Source organism: Tubulanus polymorphus, chromosome 5, assembly GCF_964204645.1.
Source record: "Tubulanus polymorphus chromosome 5, tnTubPoly1.2, whole genome shotgun sequence".
Taxonomy (NCBI): domain Eukaryota; kingdom Metazoa; phylum Nemertea; class Palaeonemertea; order Tubulaniformes; family Tubulanidae; genus Tubulanus; species Tubulanus polymorphus.
In genome coordinates, this window is record NC_134029.1 from 3,918,162 (window position 1) to 3,938,080 (window position 19,919).

A 19,919-nucleotide genomic window follows, 5' to 3' on the forward strand; every position below is an offset into this window, starting at 1 on the left:
TCTGCGTTGAGACTGCTCATATGATAGAAAAACATCCCTCGATTTCAAACCCTAACAAATATACGCTTTTTCACAAAATTCTTACTAACTTTGTATAATATTTTCAACATTTGTTATAGATGTATATTACTGAATACAATATTACCACATGATTACATTGTTTATGTTCAATATTAGATATATGCCAATCTAAAAGTCAAGAATGTATTCTTTAACTATTACTGGGATCTGTCTTGGTACCTTAATTATGGGCCCTGAGTTCCGAAAACCGTATTTTCTATAAAGTTCATGTGCGGCTATGCGGCCCCTATGAGTGATTCCATATAATTTCTTATAGCCTTTTTCTTTGCAATGTTCAATGACGTGTTCTAGCATTCTTTTTCCCAGTCCTCTCCCCTGAAATTCTGGAAGGATACTGTTCATGCGAAACATGGCAAATGGTTTCCAAGAAAGATGTTCAGAGCCAAAACTGGGAGGAATATCATCGCGAATCAAAACATGAACGCATCCTATCAGTTTACCAGAATCTTTCAGTTCCATCATAAAAATAACATCTTCACTCGGACTCGAAGAGCGAATTTTGTTAGCGATCTTTGGAACCCTTTCACTGACACTCGTGGTGTAATCATACGCGTACGCCAGCCAATAAGCGTAGAATATAAGCGGAAATAGAACCACGGGAATTAAACCAACAAGAAATGAACGGCTATATACCCAGACAATGCAAACGCTAATTAATAGAATTACTTGAATAATTGGTTCTTTCATTTCTTGGACCACCTGTGCATGAACTAAATTCCAGTTGGCTTTTCCCGAAATCGAAATTGCTTCTTCAATGTCCGTCCTCGAATTTGGATCTAGCTGTCGAATTCTAATATCATCCTCAGCCACCCGTTCGGCCCTATTGCCAGGAAGGTTGCGCCACATCTTGCCGTTTACCAACCCTAGAACACATTTTAACCAGGACTAAGTAGATATAAGGTCTAAAACCGGCGAGAAGTTTAAAGGGCCTCGTTTGCTCGAGAACATACCTGTGGAATTTGTGGATCGCTGTTGTCCGCGTGGGACGTTAACGTTTCTCTGAATTCGTTCTAAATGATTCAGCAAGAGAGTGGGTCGCTATACGGTACGTAGTCCAATGACCGACGGTGACACTCAGGCTATCTAGTACACAGCACCTATTTACTAGACAGACTTAAGCGTGATTGTAATAATTTATTATTCATTCAGTGCTTGCTTATAATCAAGTTTAGAAAACAAAGATCTATTTAATCTGTTTTATGATGAACCAAGGAACCTTCAGGTCTAGAGACCACCCATAAAATGTTGCTATAACAAAAAAAAACACGTTACACCGAGATTGATTTGTTTTTGATATCGATAATGACTTTAAATCATCATATTGAATTATATTGAGACCTGGTGGTACTGAATAAATACATATCAATGTGATACAGAGCGGATCTAAAGAACTGCATTGGCTGTTTGTTTCAATTCGTTTTCATTTGTTTGCTGCTACAACTTCATCCAAAGCCATTCCAAAGTTGCTGTCGAGATAATGACTTCTAGGTCGGTACTTGTCTTTTGAAGGTATCGGTATTCGATCCGGTGTCTAAAATTAAAGAAAAAGATAGTTACGAATCAAACCAAGATACAAGCTACGTAAAGCCAAAAAACAAAAACAAATTTCCAAAAGGGATAGATAACACGTTTCCATCATGCTGATGCTGCTGCAAGGAATGCCGCTTACCACGCATGGGAATCGCTGCGTATCATTTAAACGACCTTGACCTTGACCCATCCATACTTTCATTCTCCTCTCAAGGTCGGAGAGTTCCGAATCACTGCTGCCTAAAAGTTCGTAAAAACTTTCATCGCCGACTGTGATCCGATGTGCCATGTTTCGTTGTTTTACCGCGAAATCGTTCGCGGCGCTCGACGTTTCTTTCTGCGTCGGTGAACCGGACACGTTTGCCGTCGATTTCTGCGTCGGATCTTGATATTTTTCGCGCAACATTTTACGCTTTTGTTTCGCCTTCTCCCGCGTTCGGATGCGATGGAATACGGTGCCGGGTCCGTGCAAATCGATCACTGGACCACGCGGAGGCAACGAGAATGAATCGGTCGAGTGATGCGACTGCGCCGACGCGTAATGAATTGACGTCGACGACGACGACGACGACCTTTTTCCATCGCCTCTACCTGTAACAATCCCTCCGCTAGGGGGAGCGGTTTCGCGATTGAATTCTGCGGCCATATCTACGATCGTTCGCAGTAGCGGTATCTTACACATGAACGCAGCGAAACGATGTTTTAATTTAAAGTGCAGACAATTTTTCATCAGTTCGATCGCGTGAGGATTTCGTTTCACCAGCAGTCGTTCGTAATGTTTCATTTCGAGAACGAGCACTTCTGTCCTTTGGGTGCATACAGCGCTTTGTATGTACGTGTCCATGTCTAGTAAAACCTCTATGTCTCCTGCAGAAAATGGAATTAAAAGAGCGTTTCAGAGCTGCAATAGGCTACGTTGGAATGGGGGTAGCGGCGCAACGTTTCATCCAACCAGAATTCGCCAGGTTCACTATAGCGTACAGTGCGACGATAACGCTGGATCTCTACTCTTACTCTTTAAGCGTATGTGCCTAGCTATTTGATTGGAACACTTCAACCCAAAGTGAATTGAAAATTAGCTAATTTTGATCACATCTGACATTAATTTTGAGTACATCTGACATTTAAGTGGCGGTATCTGACCGGATAGCTGATGTGCCGTTTACCCCTTTCAATGAATCAGGCAGCCTTTAATACCGTACCGATGATTTCATTTCTACCAAGTAAACAAAGATCCACAGCTTTTCGCAACGGAGACGGTCGTTTATATTTGATAGAATGTGTCGGTTCGTGTTCATCTTGTCGTTGAGAGGCATTGCTGAAATTGAGTCAAAATCTGAATACGTGACTCGAAAGTGTTAAAACCTTTATAGACATTTACGAGATTAAACCGAATTGAAAGCCCATGTCGAGAGGTACTTTCATGAAGTACCCAAAACATTTGAAAGAATAAGGGCATTTTAAAAACATAGATCTGAGATTACCTGTTACTTTGATTGATCGGAAGAATCGACTTATGTTCATCCCGGCAGAGATTGGCGTACTGGTGTCGTAGCGAAATCGGGTTTATCGTCATCTTTACTTCACCGCTGAAATAATGAAATAAGATTATTTTCCTAAGTCATAATATCACCTTTTCATAGCTTTTACTACAATTTGCTATGCATTGTCATTTTTTTAAAATCATTCCGTGGTAGTAGCATTCTGATATTGCATTGAATCATTATCTCGATAAAGATATTTATTACCCAGTTTTTAGAATCATCAACTGATGTAACGAAAAACACGTATTTTACTTGTCATCAATGCGTGTTGCATGTCAATAAAATGTCCGGTGTTTTCGCATTAATCACTAGATAGACAATGACGTTGATGAATTGATATGAAATTGAACAAGCGAAGCTGCCATTAAATTTTAACTACAGTCTATCTATTATTTTATTTCTTTATCACGAAAATGGCCCATTGACAGCGCTCTAGTAGTAGCGCCCGCCTGTTCTTTTTGTCATGTAAAGCTTTACAGCAACGAACCCGTCGATTCTATAACAAACAACAATAACCTATAAATCCCGTCAATTCATTTTCTTGTCAATGAAATTAGTTTTTCTAGTCCTGCGTTCGGTGCTATTCTTTCTTTAATGATAAAATGAAAACTACAGTAAACCATGTAACATCAAGTTTTAACAGTCGTGAGTCAGATCGGGGATTATTCTGAATAAATTACTGTATGGATCCCGAGTATCAAATCCAATTGATTTAGTTTTTCCCGCAATAGCAATTCCGTTCTAATGCAATAGGAACCGACCTATGCCAATCATCGTCATTCATAATGAATTTCACACCGATATAAGTATATCAAGAATGGAAAATCAGCTGGATGATTTATGAAGCATTTGAGAGTGTGAAATCGAATGTAATGCAGGTGATGAACTCGATTGTGTGGTTAATGGAAGGCAAAGGCTCATAACACAGAAACACAATTTCTCCAATCGAACTTTATAAGTTGTGATGGTTTAATGGACTATTAATGATTCTACGGTGTGATTTCTCCCTATTAACGGCTTATTTAACGATGGTGATTAAACCTACCTGATGATGAAATATATTTCGGTAACCGGATCGCCTTGTCTGACTATAGCAGTGTCATAGTTGTACGTCTCTTTTCGAAGCGCCATGGCCAGCTGTTTTCTATATTTCGGAGACCAGTTAGAGAAGTATTCGCTTGCCGCGATGAAATTCGACTTGTCTTCGAATTCTTTGGCGATGAAGTTTTTCACGGATCTGTTGTAAAGATCGCGATCTATAGCGATCAGATCGGTTGATTCATCGGCGACGATGCTTGCCGTACGGATACAATCCTCACTCAGAAGTGCTACCTCACCAAATGTATCACCGGGCCCTAGGGAAAATGCACAACATCTAATAAATAAATCTATTTCAATCTTTTTTGAAATATTTATCCCTACGACTAGACATTTACCTTCGAAAATATCCCACATTTTGCCGTTATTGTTGCTTCTTGAAAACTAAGCTTTCTCGCAAATATTTATTTGAAATGACGCAGATTTATTAGCACGTTGCGTATCATAAACCTACCATAATTTATTCAGGAAAAATATATTTTCACAATTGACGTCTCTGATCATATTTTATTTAGCACAGTTACCATGGTATTAGCAATAGCACAATGAAAATAACATAACATTATATTTAGTCCAGGGGAAGAAATAAAAAGCTTTTGACACGTGATATAAAATGTATATGGGAAATGGCTAGACGAAGTGGGCTTGATTCAAAATTTAGAAGTATGTAATAAGTGTACATATGGTCCGTCACTGACTTAGGGTTTGAATCTCTTTTTAAGTATAGATTTTGATTGTAATTTATTTACCGAGTGAGCAAACAAATGTTCCGATTTTGTTGCGTTCACGGCACCGTCGCTCGTCCTCGACTGGTGCATCGAGTCGTTCATCTTGATCGGTAAGAGGTACGTCAGTTTTCGGCGTCTGCTCTGGCGCTGGTGGAATGTCCGTTTCATCGCTTGCCGACTCGACTTTAGCGTAGTGAATGTAGATGGTAACTTTTCCCGATAAGATTATGAAGAAGCTACGGGAAAAGAACAGATTGGAAAGTCTTTATTACGTAACAATCTTGTAGATATTCAAGGGCAAGACGGGGACAAGGTAACCCTATCCAAAATCTTCCATATTGTCATGAAACGAATTTATGATTTGCCAAGGTTAGTCAACATTTCAACAACAAAAAAAATTTCAATTCAGGTAGATCTCTGTATAGGACGCTTTCTCGTGTGTTTATTTATTCTAACATTAATAATAGAAAATATTTTCACTAAAAGTATTGTGTTAAAGCATTCTTCGATAATAAATCGACTGACTCCCCTGAAATAAACCCTATGCAAATGTTTATCACCGCTAATGGATCGTGACAAAGAAATAGAATTTAAGCGGACAAGAAGAAGACAAATATGAATTATTATGAACATTTGCTTCGATTGTTTGTGCGCATTTTTTTCCCAATATCGTCTTTGTGTTTTTTTCGAAAACGGTAACGACGTATTGTAAAATTTGGCGAAGAAATCCCACGATTTACTTTCAGTAGAAACGTACGTGCAATTAAAGGAAAAATATGCTGATACATATGAAGTGGTAAATTCCGAATTAAAAAAATTCGACCCCCATGACAATTTCATTTTCGATTTACCTCGTCTCTAAATCATTGTATTCATTTGGAAACTTACCAATCACCCTTTTCTCCTTGTTTGATGATGATATCGTCTTTGACTTTCTTAACGAAGCCGCAGTGTTTTAGAACGTCGTGCAGAAGGACTAAAAGAAAGACTCGCGATTCAAGGATGCAATTTAGAATTCTCAGTTATTCGAAACATGTGCTTTTTCACGAATTGGCGGGTTAAAATATGAGCCATCCGAGTAAATTGAAAGAGACATATAATAACCTTCTCAGAAAATTTCTTCAGATCGTGTAATTTCAATCGCATTTTGGTAATCGAATTCGACTAGGCAGTAGAGATATCGCGACATAAACCTATATACTTCAACAACGCTTCAACAATGAAATCCCATTAGTTATCAAACAATAGCTTTACTAGAAACAACGATTTGTCAAGTGCTTTCACGAAAGTTAGTTGAAGTATTATGTTCGTCGTCCCACTCTTAATCCCGTGTATATATATTATCTTTAAGATGTTGGTTTGCTTTGGTTGTTTGTACCGTCCAGTGCGCAAGAGTAAATACAACTGCTAAATGGGTATATTTCATTAGTCGTGGATCGCTTATGTATATAATTATCACTCTATGGTCATACGTTATACGTTCTTTGGCCACCGAAACTTACGTACATTATAGTACAACCAGTCATTGAGGCGAATGCAAACTTTTTCGACATATGGCTTGAAAAAGAATCACGCATGCACCAAAAATTCACGTTATAATTGATGCTGATTTTTTATCACGAGAACGATCGTAGGAAATCGAAGTATTATAATTATTTTTCTTAATTTTCAAGTGAGAAATGTGAAATTCATAAACAGATTGCGAAAAGCTGTTTGTTTTAATGATAAAGCATTTATAGGTTTGGCTTATATCTAACGTGACTTGTGATAATTCATTTATTTCACACTACCAACTAAGCGGACATTTTCCAACTATAGGTAAAATTAATGTGTTTTTGGCGGCGCGCGAACAAAAATCTCTCACGACTCGCATGAAGAAGAAAGTGTGAAACACGCATTTGTAGCCTTGATCGATAATTTATTTACGTACCTGCGTTTGTTAAAATGACAAATAGCAGATTTCTTTAATCACGGATTAGCAAAAGCAGACTTATGATTTTACGAAATTGCCATCATATCCGTCGCGTTGAAACTAATTTGTATTTATAAATCCGAATTAACGATGTCTTTACAGCGAAATCCTACGGATCACGTATCCGCAGAAAGCTGATAACTCCTAATTTATAGCCGCGATTTAAACGTTGGGTTTTGTTACACGGTATGAATTATTATAAATGGAAATACGTAGTGAGACTCAACAAACGAAAATTCAGACATGATTTTCCGTCATCAGAATCCAATTTAATGCAACATGATGAATAATGCATAGATTTATTGGTTACGGTAGTCAGGTAGTCATTTAGACATTAGGTACTTACTTGGTTTCAATGAGCGAAATAAATCCGATTTCTTACTGAACCACGGTAAGAACTGCTGAATCTCGAAATCCGATCGCAGATGCGGAGGTTGGGCGAGGACCGCGACAACTTTTGAATAGAATAACGACATTTCGATGAAAGATCTTTGATCTCTGGTGCGGAAAAATGCGGCGGCGGCGGCTACCGAGTGTAATCAATCTCCCGGCGAGTCCAAGCTGTTCTGATTAAAGATTGCTCGCTTACGTTATTCGTCATCAGATCACACACCTTAACAAACATTGATAAATAAACATTCTTTCGCGGTTAGAGAGCGAAAGTTGGCTAACAACGCCGAAACTACGACAGAGCGAAGACCTGTTTTCTTCAACTTCGAACCGTAGCCCCGAAAACTCCTTCATCGACGGTGAAGTGCTAGAACAGCAAATTGATTTGACTTCCAATAAAAGGCCATAATACTTGAAGTCGAAGCCTGATTGTGAAAGCTTGTAATCTGAGAACGAGTAAACGGACCTATCGTCATTACTGCTGAGAGCATGAGCGGCAAATAATCATTTCCAGGATACGATATGGACTATAAAATCAATTCAAAATCCGGAAGTCCCTAGTAAATGTAATATATCACCGGCCTGTCATATCGCTGGCTTATGAAACTGGCAGCGTGGGTAGGGATTGGGGATCATGTGGAAATCTCCATTGATGGATGTGGGACCTTTGATCAGCGTGTGAACAGTTGCCAATAGCGACGTATTTGGAAGAATCTTCATATCTTATCAGAACCGCAGATTTCTCTTTTTCAGTTAACCGGTAACGTAGGATCGGTAGACTGAGGAAACTGTCCTCTATTCGACGACCCCAGGGCCGCAATCGAGACACAAAAGGTCTCGGGTCCTGGCGATGCCATAGTGGCCTGAGCCTCCGAGTCCTAATAAATCGCTTTTTATATAGATTTCTATAAAATCAATGGAACCATGTCCAGAATTCTAGCTAAAATTTCGGGACTCCATTTTCGGAAAATCATTCGACTTTTGCTTATAACGTTCGTTTGACGTAAAACGCCTCTTTGCTGTATGTACTCGCGGTATTATATCAATAAATGTTTAATTGGATTTAATTGGTTGGTTATGGCCTAGGAAAAATACCTCGCCTGCCACAGTCGCCCCTAGCCACGGAACAAGTCGCAATTAATACAAAATGGCCACCTTTTCTGATCGGTGAGGATTATTCTTTGTTTACTCATAAATCTGTCCAGCTTTCACCGAATTTAGGTTTTAAACGCATCAGTTAAAGTTCACGTAAATGCAAATAAATACGCCTTAAACAAAAACACGCTTAAGGACGTGGTCAAATTCGCTTACAGGCAAAAATTACGTTAGATTTTTCAACCACAAAAAGACTGGTTGCCGCCCTGCCCTAGATTAGATTATTGGAGGCCTTGCGGTAAACACTGCAAACGTGTCTGAGGCATTGTTTTCTACATGCTGCATGATTACCTTTTTATGATGAATGAATAGAAATTGAATTAGGCTGGTTTTATTTGGTCTCTATACTGATTACAGAATATTTCATTATAACGCCTGACTGAGTGAGACGCTCCGACTGCGCTGCACGGAAAATCAAAACCTGCTTTAAAGTGCCCCGCCTAGTTTAATTATTTGTTCCTTATGCCCCACTTCTCCATCACTGATGTTGTCCAAGCATAATGAAAACATCTGTTTGTTTTAATTAATGTTTCGTATTGAATCTCTTTAAAACAGGGGCCTCGGTAATAATAATAATACTGCGGCGAATTGGGATGTGAATAATTTTGATCCGTCGAAGAGTAGTTTAGAAGCAGCTGCCGCGGCCGCTGCGCGCGTCAATGCCATGTTGATCGCTAAAGGCAAATTGAAGCCTTCGCAATTGGCAGGAATAACGCAGCCTGTTAAATCTCGGGTAAGCATTTATTTTTAAGCTGGCTCAGTAGCTCAGTGGGATAAGGTTTGATGCTGTTGCATTCTCGATTGGTGTCGAATGACCAGCTGGTTCGAGTCCTGTTGGCTGCTTACAGTGAGTGGGCAACACTTGGCCGTCCTGTCATAGTTCTTAATGGATAATCCTTTAGGGTTAGTTAGTCTAGGGAAACCATGACCTGAACAACATAGATTTATGGCAAATATACAAACAAACATAGTGGTTACTGGTGTAAATAATGGTGACTGTGAATGATATGGTTGGCATCGATCCTCATTCTCTGGGATAAAATGAGAATTGATTTGAGTACAAATGCAAATTAACTGAAGAGATAGATATCGAGAATTTTGATTGTTTCTCTTTCAGCCGTCAGCCGCATCACAGAATTTGATTGTAGCCGAAGTTGAAATAAACGATGTTCCGATAGCGTGTAGAAACCTGTTAACCCGAGGGGCGACGCAAGATGAGGTGATTTAACATCGATCAAATCGTAATTAGACGTTACCGATATCGTTCAGGATTCTGTATGATTCTAACTCTCTGCGTTTCAGATCTCGAAGCAAACGGGAGCCGCTGTTTCCACTAGAGGGCGCTACTTGTTTGAATCGGATAAAGCTAGGAACCCGGGGTATTGTATCGTTCTCAAACTGATCTTTCAGATTATTAATTCTTCATTTATAGAATATTGTTTGAAGTAGTGTTTCTTTAATTACAGAGAGAGACCATTGTATTTATGTATACAAGGACCAAACCAACAGGCAGTTGACAGTAAGTACATCTATAGAGAAGTCTATTTATTATCGTTAGGGACCCGTCATGAAGTACATAATGCGTAAGATTTGTACAAAAGGGGGGTTGTAAAACTGGGCCCTCTAAAGTTATAAAACGAAGGTTATGCATTGTTGACATGGTAACAAAGAAAAATCAATTGCATTTATTCAATCGAATTAGAAATACATCGAAAATGTTTTATATTTTAAGTGGCTGTTCAAAAAGTACATCAGATCATCGAATCGCATACAAATCGACAGAGCAGATATAAAGGAAATCGATTTTTAGAACAGTTAGAACGACAGGGTAGTTTAGGACCTATCAGTTTACCAGTTACTAGTACTACATCGACTGTATCAGTGTCACCTGTAAGTAGAACCGATATTCCATCAGACTCTAGTTTCATAAAAAAAAAGTTAAAGCCTGGAAATAGTTAAATCTAAATCATCATCCTGTTTGCAAAAATGAATTAACCAAGCGCAACTAACTAAGAATTTGAGTTAGTTAAGATTTTTAGCGAATTTGAACCTAGAGTCTTCTTTTGAAATGGCTTATGAAGTATGTTTCAATAATGTTTACTGTTCAGGTATTGCATATGCAAGAGAAGTTATACATAGGTCTCGATACTGCTCCGCCATCATTTGATGTGAAAGAAAAGCTTGCTGGACCCGGTGTAAGTAGAATAATCGCTCTATGTATCTTGTTTTCATAATGGAAAAATATAAAAATTCCACTATACACCGATCTCGCCCTTACTGACGATGTTGAACTATCAAATACTATTTGCACAGTGCTCGTATCTGGGACATATTGAAGTTGAAACTGGTTGTAAAGTGACGATGAGAGGTAAAGGATCTGGATTCCCGGAACCGGGATCGGGCCGAGAATCGATGGAACCAATGCATCTACATCTACAGTATGTATCGATCAGAAACTGGCCTCACTGTTCTCATATATCCTGGTAGTAATCATTGATATATTAATAACTAATGATATTTCAGACATACATCGGTAGTTGGTCTGCAACAAGCTAAAGAACTTGCCAACAATCTCATATTAACTGTAAGTAAATCATTATCATCTTCAAGAAATTATCTTCTTTCGGTCATATTGTCTAATTGGGTTTTCTCATTTTGTCGATCTGTTGAAATTAGACTAGAAACCTCAGGGCCCAGTTGTCAGAAGTCCAAAAGCTATCGTAAATCTTTAGACTGGTCGTTAAGTTGTTCAATTGGCTATAGAATGAAGATTGTCTTAGACTGGTCTTAAATCCAAGCATTCACTGCGCAACTGGCCCCTGTACTTATTCAATAATATCTTGTAAAATTGGAACTGATATTTTGATTTGTTATGACTGTCATGAGGTCAGGCATGGCTTCAAATATATCTGTATTAGTCAATACTGGTAAATTCATAACAGTTCAATTCCAGTCTGGTCACCTACTACAAATACTTGTTCTTGTACCGTTTATGAATTAGAAAACGATTTTGTTGTTTTGATAATTACTAACTGAGACTTTAAATGTGTATGGAAGCTAGGATTCGATTTACTTTAGCTTTCATTTCAAAACTTTCCAGATAGATTCGAAATGTTCGTAGAAACAAACGAGAAATGTGTATTTTCTTCCGTGCTGGTGTATTATCAGATTATTTGTTTCTTTTTATGCATGTGTCACAACTTCCAATTTCTAATCCAAAATTCTTCCTTGATGAAACAACGTAGCTACGTAGATCAAAAGTAGATGTTTTCTTTTTTAATTCTATGAGAGGCGTCGGGGTTGAGAATAAAGTCGAAATTGAAATTAAACATTCTGACGTTTTTATAAGACTTTTTATACAAATCGTGTCTTTGCGTACGTGCTCGAGTTCACGAAAAAAACGAACTTGAGATATCCAAGAATGAGTAAAACCAACTTTCATAAACTTTGAAGTAATTTCTTTTTTTCATGAAGCTCAGCCGTAATGTCTATGGTGGTAGGAAAATGAAATATCTGAAAACCTGAATCGTTGAAAGGAGTCTAATATACATTATATCTACTTTGCAACTGTTGTATTTATCGTAACGGTTCAGATGGATTAAAAAAAAAAGACTGATTTTTTCATGAATAGTTTTTCGTTTACAGATTTTCAGATTTAGCGAGAGAAAAAGAGAGAGAGGGAGCATGCTGTAAATTGATTGAGTTTCAGCGACTGATATGTTTATATTATACCTATTTATAAGGATGTCTGATGAACCGGTTCTTTGTGCCTCTAATAGATCCTGGTTTTGCTCGTAGTTTAAACGCATGTTGCTGAATGAGTGTCGGTTCTATAACGCAGTAGTGTGCTGGTATAATGCGACACGTGAACTGAAAATTCTTTTTCTCATGAATATACACAGGGGGATTGTTTGCTAGTTCTTGGTTAGAAAAAGATCTCTAATTCTCAGTCCTGCAGTTTGAGAAATTTGATTACAGCGTTCAGACATTACCTTATCTTCTGCGGTATTTGAAAGTCTAACTAATCTAACGCTGGGACCAAATTCAACTTAGATCAGCCCATACTGGATCCTGCTATCATCTAGTAGTTTCTACTTTGTAATTTTCAATCTAAATTCTAGAACTGCACTTAAATCAGATTTTTGCGATCTATAATAATACCTGATTCATTTTGAATGGTCATAGATGATTATTTGAGTTGACTTAAAGTAGTCATTCTTTCTGTTAGCGGCAGTGGGGGAAAATCTACTATACTGTCTGGAACCATGTATGCACACGCTATAAAATTGACAAAAACTATAGATCTTGTGGTCTTGACTTCAGAATTTGCAAGCTCTTAAAGCATTACTTGCGCAAATTCCAATCTTGTTTTTGTTACTTGCCTCATTGCTTCCACAAACTTGTTGCTAACACCTAACATGAAACATAATACTTGGGATCGATATTTGCTGCTGTGTCGTTGGTAAAAAGTGGCTAAGTTGATGTCTTCATTTCTTTTAAGAAAGATCATTATCTGTTGCTGCAGATATCTTACTCTACGCTTGTGTTTAATGCTTACCCTAGAAAACTGCTGTCATCTTTGCATCTGTTAATGCGTTCTGAGTCCGGTTCCACGGTATTGGGTTGGATTTGTTTCTTCAAATCAAATTACTGTATTTTCGATTAATTCTTCAAATCTAACTCGAGATCTGTGGCGCTGGCTCCTGAAAAATATTGAATAGTCTTATGCAATGGTGGTTTATAGTTTGAAAGTCGTTTTGGGGTTGTAACATCGAAGCTTTCTCTGTAGAATGATGTGTTTATTTCTTTTGATTTGAGTTTTGCCTGTGTGGCTCTCTACTAGAACTATAGCAAACCACAACCTCCACTCTAAAACAGTGACATAGAAAATTAAAACCATTTGAGTCGAATGTTGTAGCTTGCTTTAACTCGTAGACATTCCATTTAAGGGACATTCACAAAGCGCATTTGCAACATTTAAGAAATTTTTCTCATCCTTTTTTAAACAAATGGTATATATGTTTGCAAATTTTTGCGCTTTATGGATGGTCCCTCTGTGGCATCCGCTCTCGTACAGCTTGAATGCAAGTTGCACTTTTTAGGGTGGGGTTTGAAAGTATGTTAACACTGAATTTGATACGAGCTATACTGTACGTGTGTACTCTAATAATGGATATATAAAGTCATATACGACGCCTGGTTGTGTTTAAATCTAAACCGTACTCTTTTTCAGTGATCTGATTGGTGCACAGACATTCGTCCGTGAAACGTGCGCTCGGGTATATTTTACATTTTCTGGATCATATTAGCGAAAACTATGCTCTTTTTTCCGTGTTGCAGATACAGCAAGAGTACGCGCAGTTCCATCAGACAATGTGCCAAATGGCGCCAGTCATCAACCCCGGCCAACAAGCTGTTTTAGCAGCGGTACAAATGCCCCGTAAGTTGCGTTACGTGTGTAAAAATTATGACGTAATGATAGTAATTCAGTTACAGGTACGAAATCGCTACACGCACAACGCAACGCGAAAGCGCCATCCGGTGGAATTTTGTTGTGCGTCGATGACAGGTTTGTACGTACGGTATCACAAGGTTTGTCTCTGCGTGAGTAAAGACACAGGTCGTCGTCGTCGTCGATCGAAAAATGTCGATTTCTTATTTTTTTTTTCTTCCATTCCAATCTGTAGGCTTGTTCACAACGAACCGTGGATATACGTATGAACACCTTTCTGCGAGATCTATTTTTATATATGTATACATATGAATGCATAATTATTATGATTGTTATTATTGCCGTTTTCTTGTACATGTTGATATTAGTCACTACCCCTCCCCCTATTGGACAGGATTTTCGATCATAAATCTGAGATGTAGCACTGGACCGCACGAACCTGTCAATCGGGAGAATTTTACTAAAATATTTCATTATTTCCTCTTTCACGAAAATGTTTCGAACCAAATTTGAGGACAGAAGCACATCGAAAATATCGCAGACTCATATATAAGTTTTATAGATTTTAGCTTGTTGGCGATAAATTAAAATTTCTTGAATGCGTCCCCGAGTGTTGACCTGTTAGTATCGAGTAATTTGCACTTTTCTCGTCTATACATATTGGCAATATTTAGAGATAATTTCGATACCAATTTGATCGTATTAAAATACTCTTGTAACTCACATCAGCTTTCTTGTATAATTCCTCCGAACGATTTTGAAGTTGAGAAAATTTTATCGTTTTTTCCTCACATTTCATAATAACGTCGATCACATTTTGATATTCGATCATTCATTTCACCGATACTCTCTCTCTTCGAGACCTGTTTTCTTCGCTGTTATATAATAACTGATAATTCGTATGCATGTACATAATACGGCCTATACTCTATTTCATAATGTGATGATGACTACTCTTTGAAATTTGAATCTCTAGAATTTAAAGTTATCGAATAGTTACGGCTGTACTTTCAAAGGGTAGTTAGTGAGTAAAACGTGCTATCCTAATTATGATGTTTGTTTTTAATGATCGTCCAGCAGGTCGGCAGGATGAGGATGATGGACCAGCCGGTTCCGCGACCGATATAACGATAATATTTTTTTCAGATTTGGAGTACTGGCTCAGTCTGGAATCGTGCTTACTCCTATAGTATTACTGCCCTCGATTGTTTAAGTTGGGCGTGGTATAATTCTTATTTGATCGGGCAGATGACACTTTACTGACTTGTTCAATACCTACTCGGAAGGAATCTGTTATTATATCATATCTTAATTCGTAGATTCAATTCTATAATGAATACTAGTTATATATATTCACGTTGACACCTATGATATTTGAGTGTGAATGTTGAGTGTTGTTGGTGTGTATGTCAGTGTGTGTCGCGTGTATGAAATATCCAAGACTGGCACGTAGGATTCCAGATTGACTTTAGGATATGCCTCGTATTTTGATTTTGTGTTATTCTAAAAATCGCTAAAATCATGAAATAAAGCATTTGTAAATGTTCATTTCTAGCTGCGTCAGGTGCAACAGTTGTTCATCCCACTGGTAGTATGATGTCTTCAATAAATCAATCTGGTAAGCCCCCGGATAAACTTTGCTCTTTGATATTAGATGAACGACTGCTGCCTTTGATTTGAAGCAACAGTTAGCTTGTTCATGACAGCGAGCAGAATTAATAGTTACAAGATTGTGTTTTGGTGTTTCAGGTAATGCAATATTTTCGACATCTCAACCTCAGTTGATTATGACTCCAGGTCAGCCGTGCGTACAAGTCGTTCACCATATTCCACAAACAAACTTACAGCAGGTATATTACTGATCATTCGCTTTTCTGACCTTATCAATTCGACCTCCGCATGATCGGTATCGATATCTGTTGGTTTATTATTTTACAGCCTCCCCCTGGACAGCAGTTAGTTCAGACACAAGTGGCTCCCCCTATGCCTCAACAGATACAACAAGGTACTGGTGCTTGACAAGAAAATTGTTGTTAGCTGAAAAAAACGTTCGCATTTATTTTGATTTCACAAATGATTAATTGTAGGAAATCCACCACCATTACCTCATGTTGGGCTTCCACCTCCTGGTATAGCGATTATCCAACGTGGACAAGTTCCGGTGTCTCTATCACCGGGACAGGTGACTGTAGTGAGCAATCCGAATTCTTTACAACAGCCGCCTCCTAACGAAGTTTGGGACGGATTGAGAATGCAGTTAGCACAGACTGGTATGCAGATACAGGTGCCTTCAGTGAATACTCAACAACCTCCTCCGGGACATCCTGCTCATATACAGTTAGCTCCCGCTCATCAACTACAAGGACCACCTCCCGGACAACAATTACAAGGCTTACCTCCTGGTACGCAGATACAGTGCCCTCCGCCGGGCCAACAACTGCAGGGTCATCATCCTGGTCAACAACTTCAAGGACCACCTCCTGGAGCTCAGTTACAAGGGTTACCGCCCGGTGCGCAGATACAAGGACCACCTGGACAACAAATGCAGGGCCCGCCTCCTGGTCAAATGCCCGGACCACCACATGGTCAAATGCAGGGTCCTCCCGGCCAGCAAATGCAGGGACCGCCACCTGGACAACAAATGCAGGGACCGCCTCCAAATCAGCAGTTACAGGGACCACCACCTAACCAACATTTGCAAGGTCAGCTTTTGGGCCAGCAAATGCAGGGGCCTCCTCCTGGCCAACAGTTACAAAGCTTACCGCCACCAGGACAGCAAATGCAGGCCGTACCGATGCCAGGGCAGCCAATGCAAGGTCCTCCACCTGGGCAACAGTTACCACCCGGAATACAGCAACAGATGCAGGGTTTACCACCTGGGCAGCAGTTACCTCCCCACGGGCAAATACAACAGACTGAGATTGTACTTCCACCCGATCAATTTCAACAACCCCCTCCGCAGGTAATCAAATCATCTCTCTTAGTTAGATTTATTTACACATTCGCTGCCAAATACAAGATATCTTGTATTCCCAGTTCTGTCAGCGATGCCACTATGAGTTATCTTGTACTTCATACTTCATATTCACTGTTTGATATTTTAATGATACAATTCCTGATTGGCTGGTGATGTGAACAAACTCTCGTTTCATTCTCAATGGTCATTGGTCAATTTTGAATATAGCTGACTATGTAATATAGTCCAACTAAGAGATATCTTGTTGTAGAGAAGAAACACGGTGGCAGCAAACGTGTTAATAACTGTGGATAAATACTTAAATACACTACTCATTGCAGACATCAGCACCGATTCAGATGCCTAACCTGAGTCACCCTCCACCCGGGAGTGTTCCATACTCTGTGCATTCGTCATCTCCGGTGTGTCAGGTGACCGCGTCTGCTCCTAACGTCACCACGGTTACGTCGTTCGACTATTACAGCCAGGTGGCCCCGGCGGTGAAAGAGGAATTGGTTCACAAACGGCGGTTTACGGAAGAGAAGGACGATAGTACAAGTGTACCGGAAAACCTGCTCGGATATCAGGTAAAAATCATACGGATCTCATCATTGAGTAACTACTAGTCAACCTGGCTTATCCACGCCTGCCATAAGTGGAATCCTTGATAATCCTAGCCGTGCTCCTTTATTACCAATAGTATCTATGTTTTTACGAAGTCATCACTTATTTTGTAGCATGGGCCTCCGCATTTGACTAACCTCGTGAATCCCGGATTGCCGGCATCATCCACAGCAAATTCAAATCAGTCCGAACAAAATGAACAGATTCAGAAAAATGACGAAACTGGGTACGAACTATTTGGATAAACTACTATAGATAAACTCACAATTGAAAGGAAAACTTTTGAGTTACAGTCAAACCTGCTTAATTCGGCTTAATCTGGATTTTGGTCTAATGTGGACAATATATGCTGTCAATTGGTTTATCCCAAATGATCCGAATTAACAGTGTTTTATTTGACTGTAGTTTTCGCTTGTGTTATTTTATTATCAAACTGGTTTTCAGGATTTATTTCAATCATTCATTCTTTTTACAGCGGAACAGGTGATGCATCGACGAACGGCGATGGTGAAGGTCGAAGAAAAGATGTCGACACAAAATTGATGCCGCCTCCACCACCCCCAGCAATGCAGGGTATGTAATGTACAAAAGTCTACCTAACGTCAACTGCAGCTGTGCTTCTGTTAAGAAGAAATGTTGTTCCGTAGTCTATTTTTCATTCAGTTTTTCAATTTCATCTTTTCCATAGGTGTAAAACGGCAGATGTCTCCGGACGAAACGAACGAAAAGGATGAAATTAAGCGAACAAAAGGAGCTCTTGGAACAGTCGCCGGTAAGGTTTATTTCTATATTACTTAAGCCCAATAACCTAAGATTTTTTGGAGGGTTAAAATGATTTTTGAATTTGTTGATTTTAGCGTATGGCTCAGATGATGAGGATGAAGAACATTCGCAAAGACGACAACAGCAGCAGCAGCAGCAGCAGCAGCAGCAGCAGCAGCAGCAGAGACAACAGGATAAATATTCATATAATCAATACCAGGGACAACCTCAACTTTATAATCAATCTCCACCTCCACAACAACAACTAGGACCACCACCACAACAGTTAGGACCACCCCAACAACAACAACAGCTAGGACCACCCCAACAACAGCAACAACAGCTAGGACCACCTCAACAACAGCAACAACAGCTAGGACCACCTCAACAACAGCAACAACAGCTAGGACCACCTCAACAACAACAACAACAGCTTGGACCACCTCAACAACAACAACTTCAACAGATCCAACTGATTCAACAACAACAAATACAACATCAATTACAACATCAACAACAGCCGCCGCAGGGTCAAGGACAAATACAACTTCAAACGCAACAGTTTCAATATCAACAAGAAACTCAGATATCACAGTTTCAAGTTTTGCAACAACAACCGCCTCCCCTTCAGACAGGTCCGAGATTCTCTGAGGCGACCATATCTCATTTTCAGCAGCAACCACCTCCGCAAATTCACTTCGCAACGAATCCACAATTCACGCATCCTCCACCGTCAGCCGTGTCGGTGAATCCACAATTCACGCATCCACCTCCATCAGTGGCTGCTCCACAATTTACACATCCTCCCCCAGCTGCCACTAATCCACAATTCACGCATCCTCCTCACGTGGCTCCTCAGCAGCAACATGGAATGCCGTTCTGGATGGCTCCACCCTGATCGAAATGATCTCTGATTGCAAAATTCCGATGGTGCTATTGTTTGTATGGGTCAGTGGCCTGCTGCGAGTAACAGGTGTAATTTTTAAGTAGAATTAGCTAACAAAGAAGCGTGAAGAAATTAAGTCTGAAGAGACATAATTTTGGTGAATTTGATTAATTATGTTCAACACACTTTATAAAGTGTAATTTCAGTTTTCAAGAATTTGATTTTATGGTTGACTTTTTAATCATTTGCATAACCTAAATTTCGAGAAGGAATAAATATTATCTTATCTTTGGAATTAAATATTCTTTTGAATTTGATTAATTATAATCTGATGGGCAATGGCATAAATTGTTCCCGTTTCTTCATAAACATAGGAACGATTGTAAAAATCGAATAAGTATTTTTGCATTTATTTCTATTGCAGTATTTGTTAATAGTGTAATATAGGTTTTTTTTCTGTCTTTCTTGTAAATTACTTGTATAATGTCCTGCTATGTGAAGCAATGTACATTTTTCGTAAAATTTGTATATGAATGCACATTTCATTTTTGTACAGTTCTGATCTGCCACAAAATAAAACTGATTTGATGATTAAATATGATATAAGTAGGCTATATTTGTATATTTTGTTGGCATGGAATTTGCTCTAAAAAGTGTTATGGCTTAAAACTGCCTCCCGGTGTCAAGTAGCCTCCGACGGTATCTCAAAGAGTGCCGGATAAACTGACGTCCTCACAGAGT

General features: G+C 39.1%; 2 protein-coding genes across 2 annotated transcripts; one reads left to right on the forward strand and one right to left on the reverse strand.

Moving 5' to 3' along the window:
* Positions 1-1,373: 1,373 nt before the first annotated feature.
* LOC141905375 (uncharacterized) lies at positions 1,374-7,429 on the reverse strand. Its single transcript, XM_074794219.1, has 8 exons — positions 7,300-7,429; positions 5,870-5,957; positions 5,003-5,217; positions 4,201-4,510; positions 3,096-3,200; positions 2,814-2,929; positions 1,751-2,478; positions 1,374-1,612 (listed from the first exon to the last, which is right to left on the reverse strand). Exons 1-8 carry the CDS (start codon positions 7,427-7,429, stop codon positions 1,502-1,504), a joined length of 1,803 nt encoding a protein of 600 aa, XP_074650320.1. The 3' UTR covers positions 1,374-1,501.
* Positions 7,430-8,472: 1,043 nt separating this feature from the next.
* On the forward strand, positions 8,473-19,784 carry LOC141905241 (uncharacterized). The gene is made up of 19 exons (XM_074794056.1): positions 8,473-8,510; positions 9,054-9,231; positions 9,616-9,717; positions 9,801-9,877; positions 9,965-10,017; positions 10,231-10,388; positions 10,607-10,693; positions 10,812-10,936; positions 11,022-11,082; positions 13,839-13,938; positions 15,506-15,568; positions 15,700-15,800; positions 15,889-15,955; positions 16,038-16,912; positions 17,248-17,493; positions 17,644-17,756; positions 18,006-18,103; positions 18,219-18,302; positions 18,388-19,784. Exons 1-19 carry the CDS (start codon positions 8,491-8,493, stop codon positions 19,188-19,190), a joined length of 3,411 nt encoding a protein of 1,136 aa, XP_074650157.1. The 5' UTR covers positions 8,473-8,490; the 3' UTR covers positions 19,191-19,784.
* Positions 19,785-19,919: the final 135 nt, after the last annotated feature.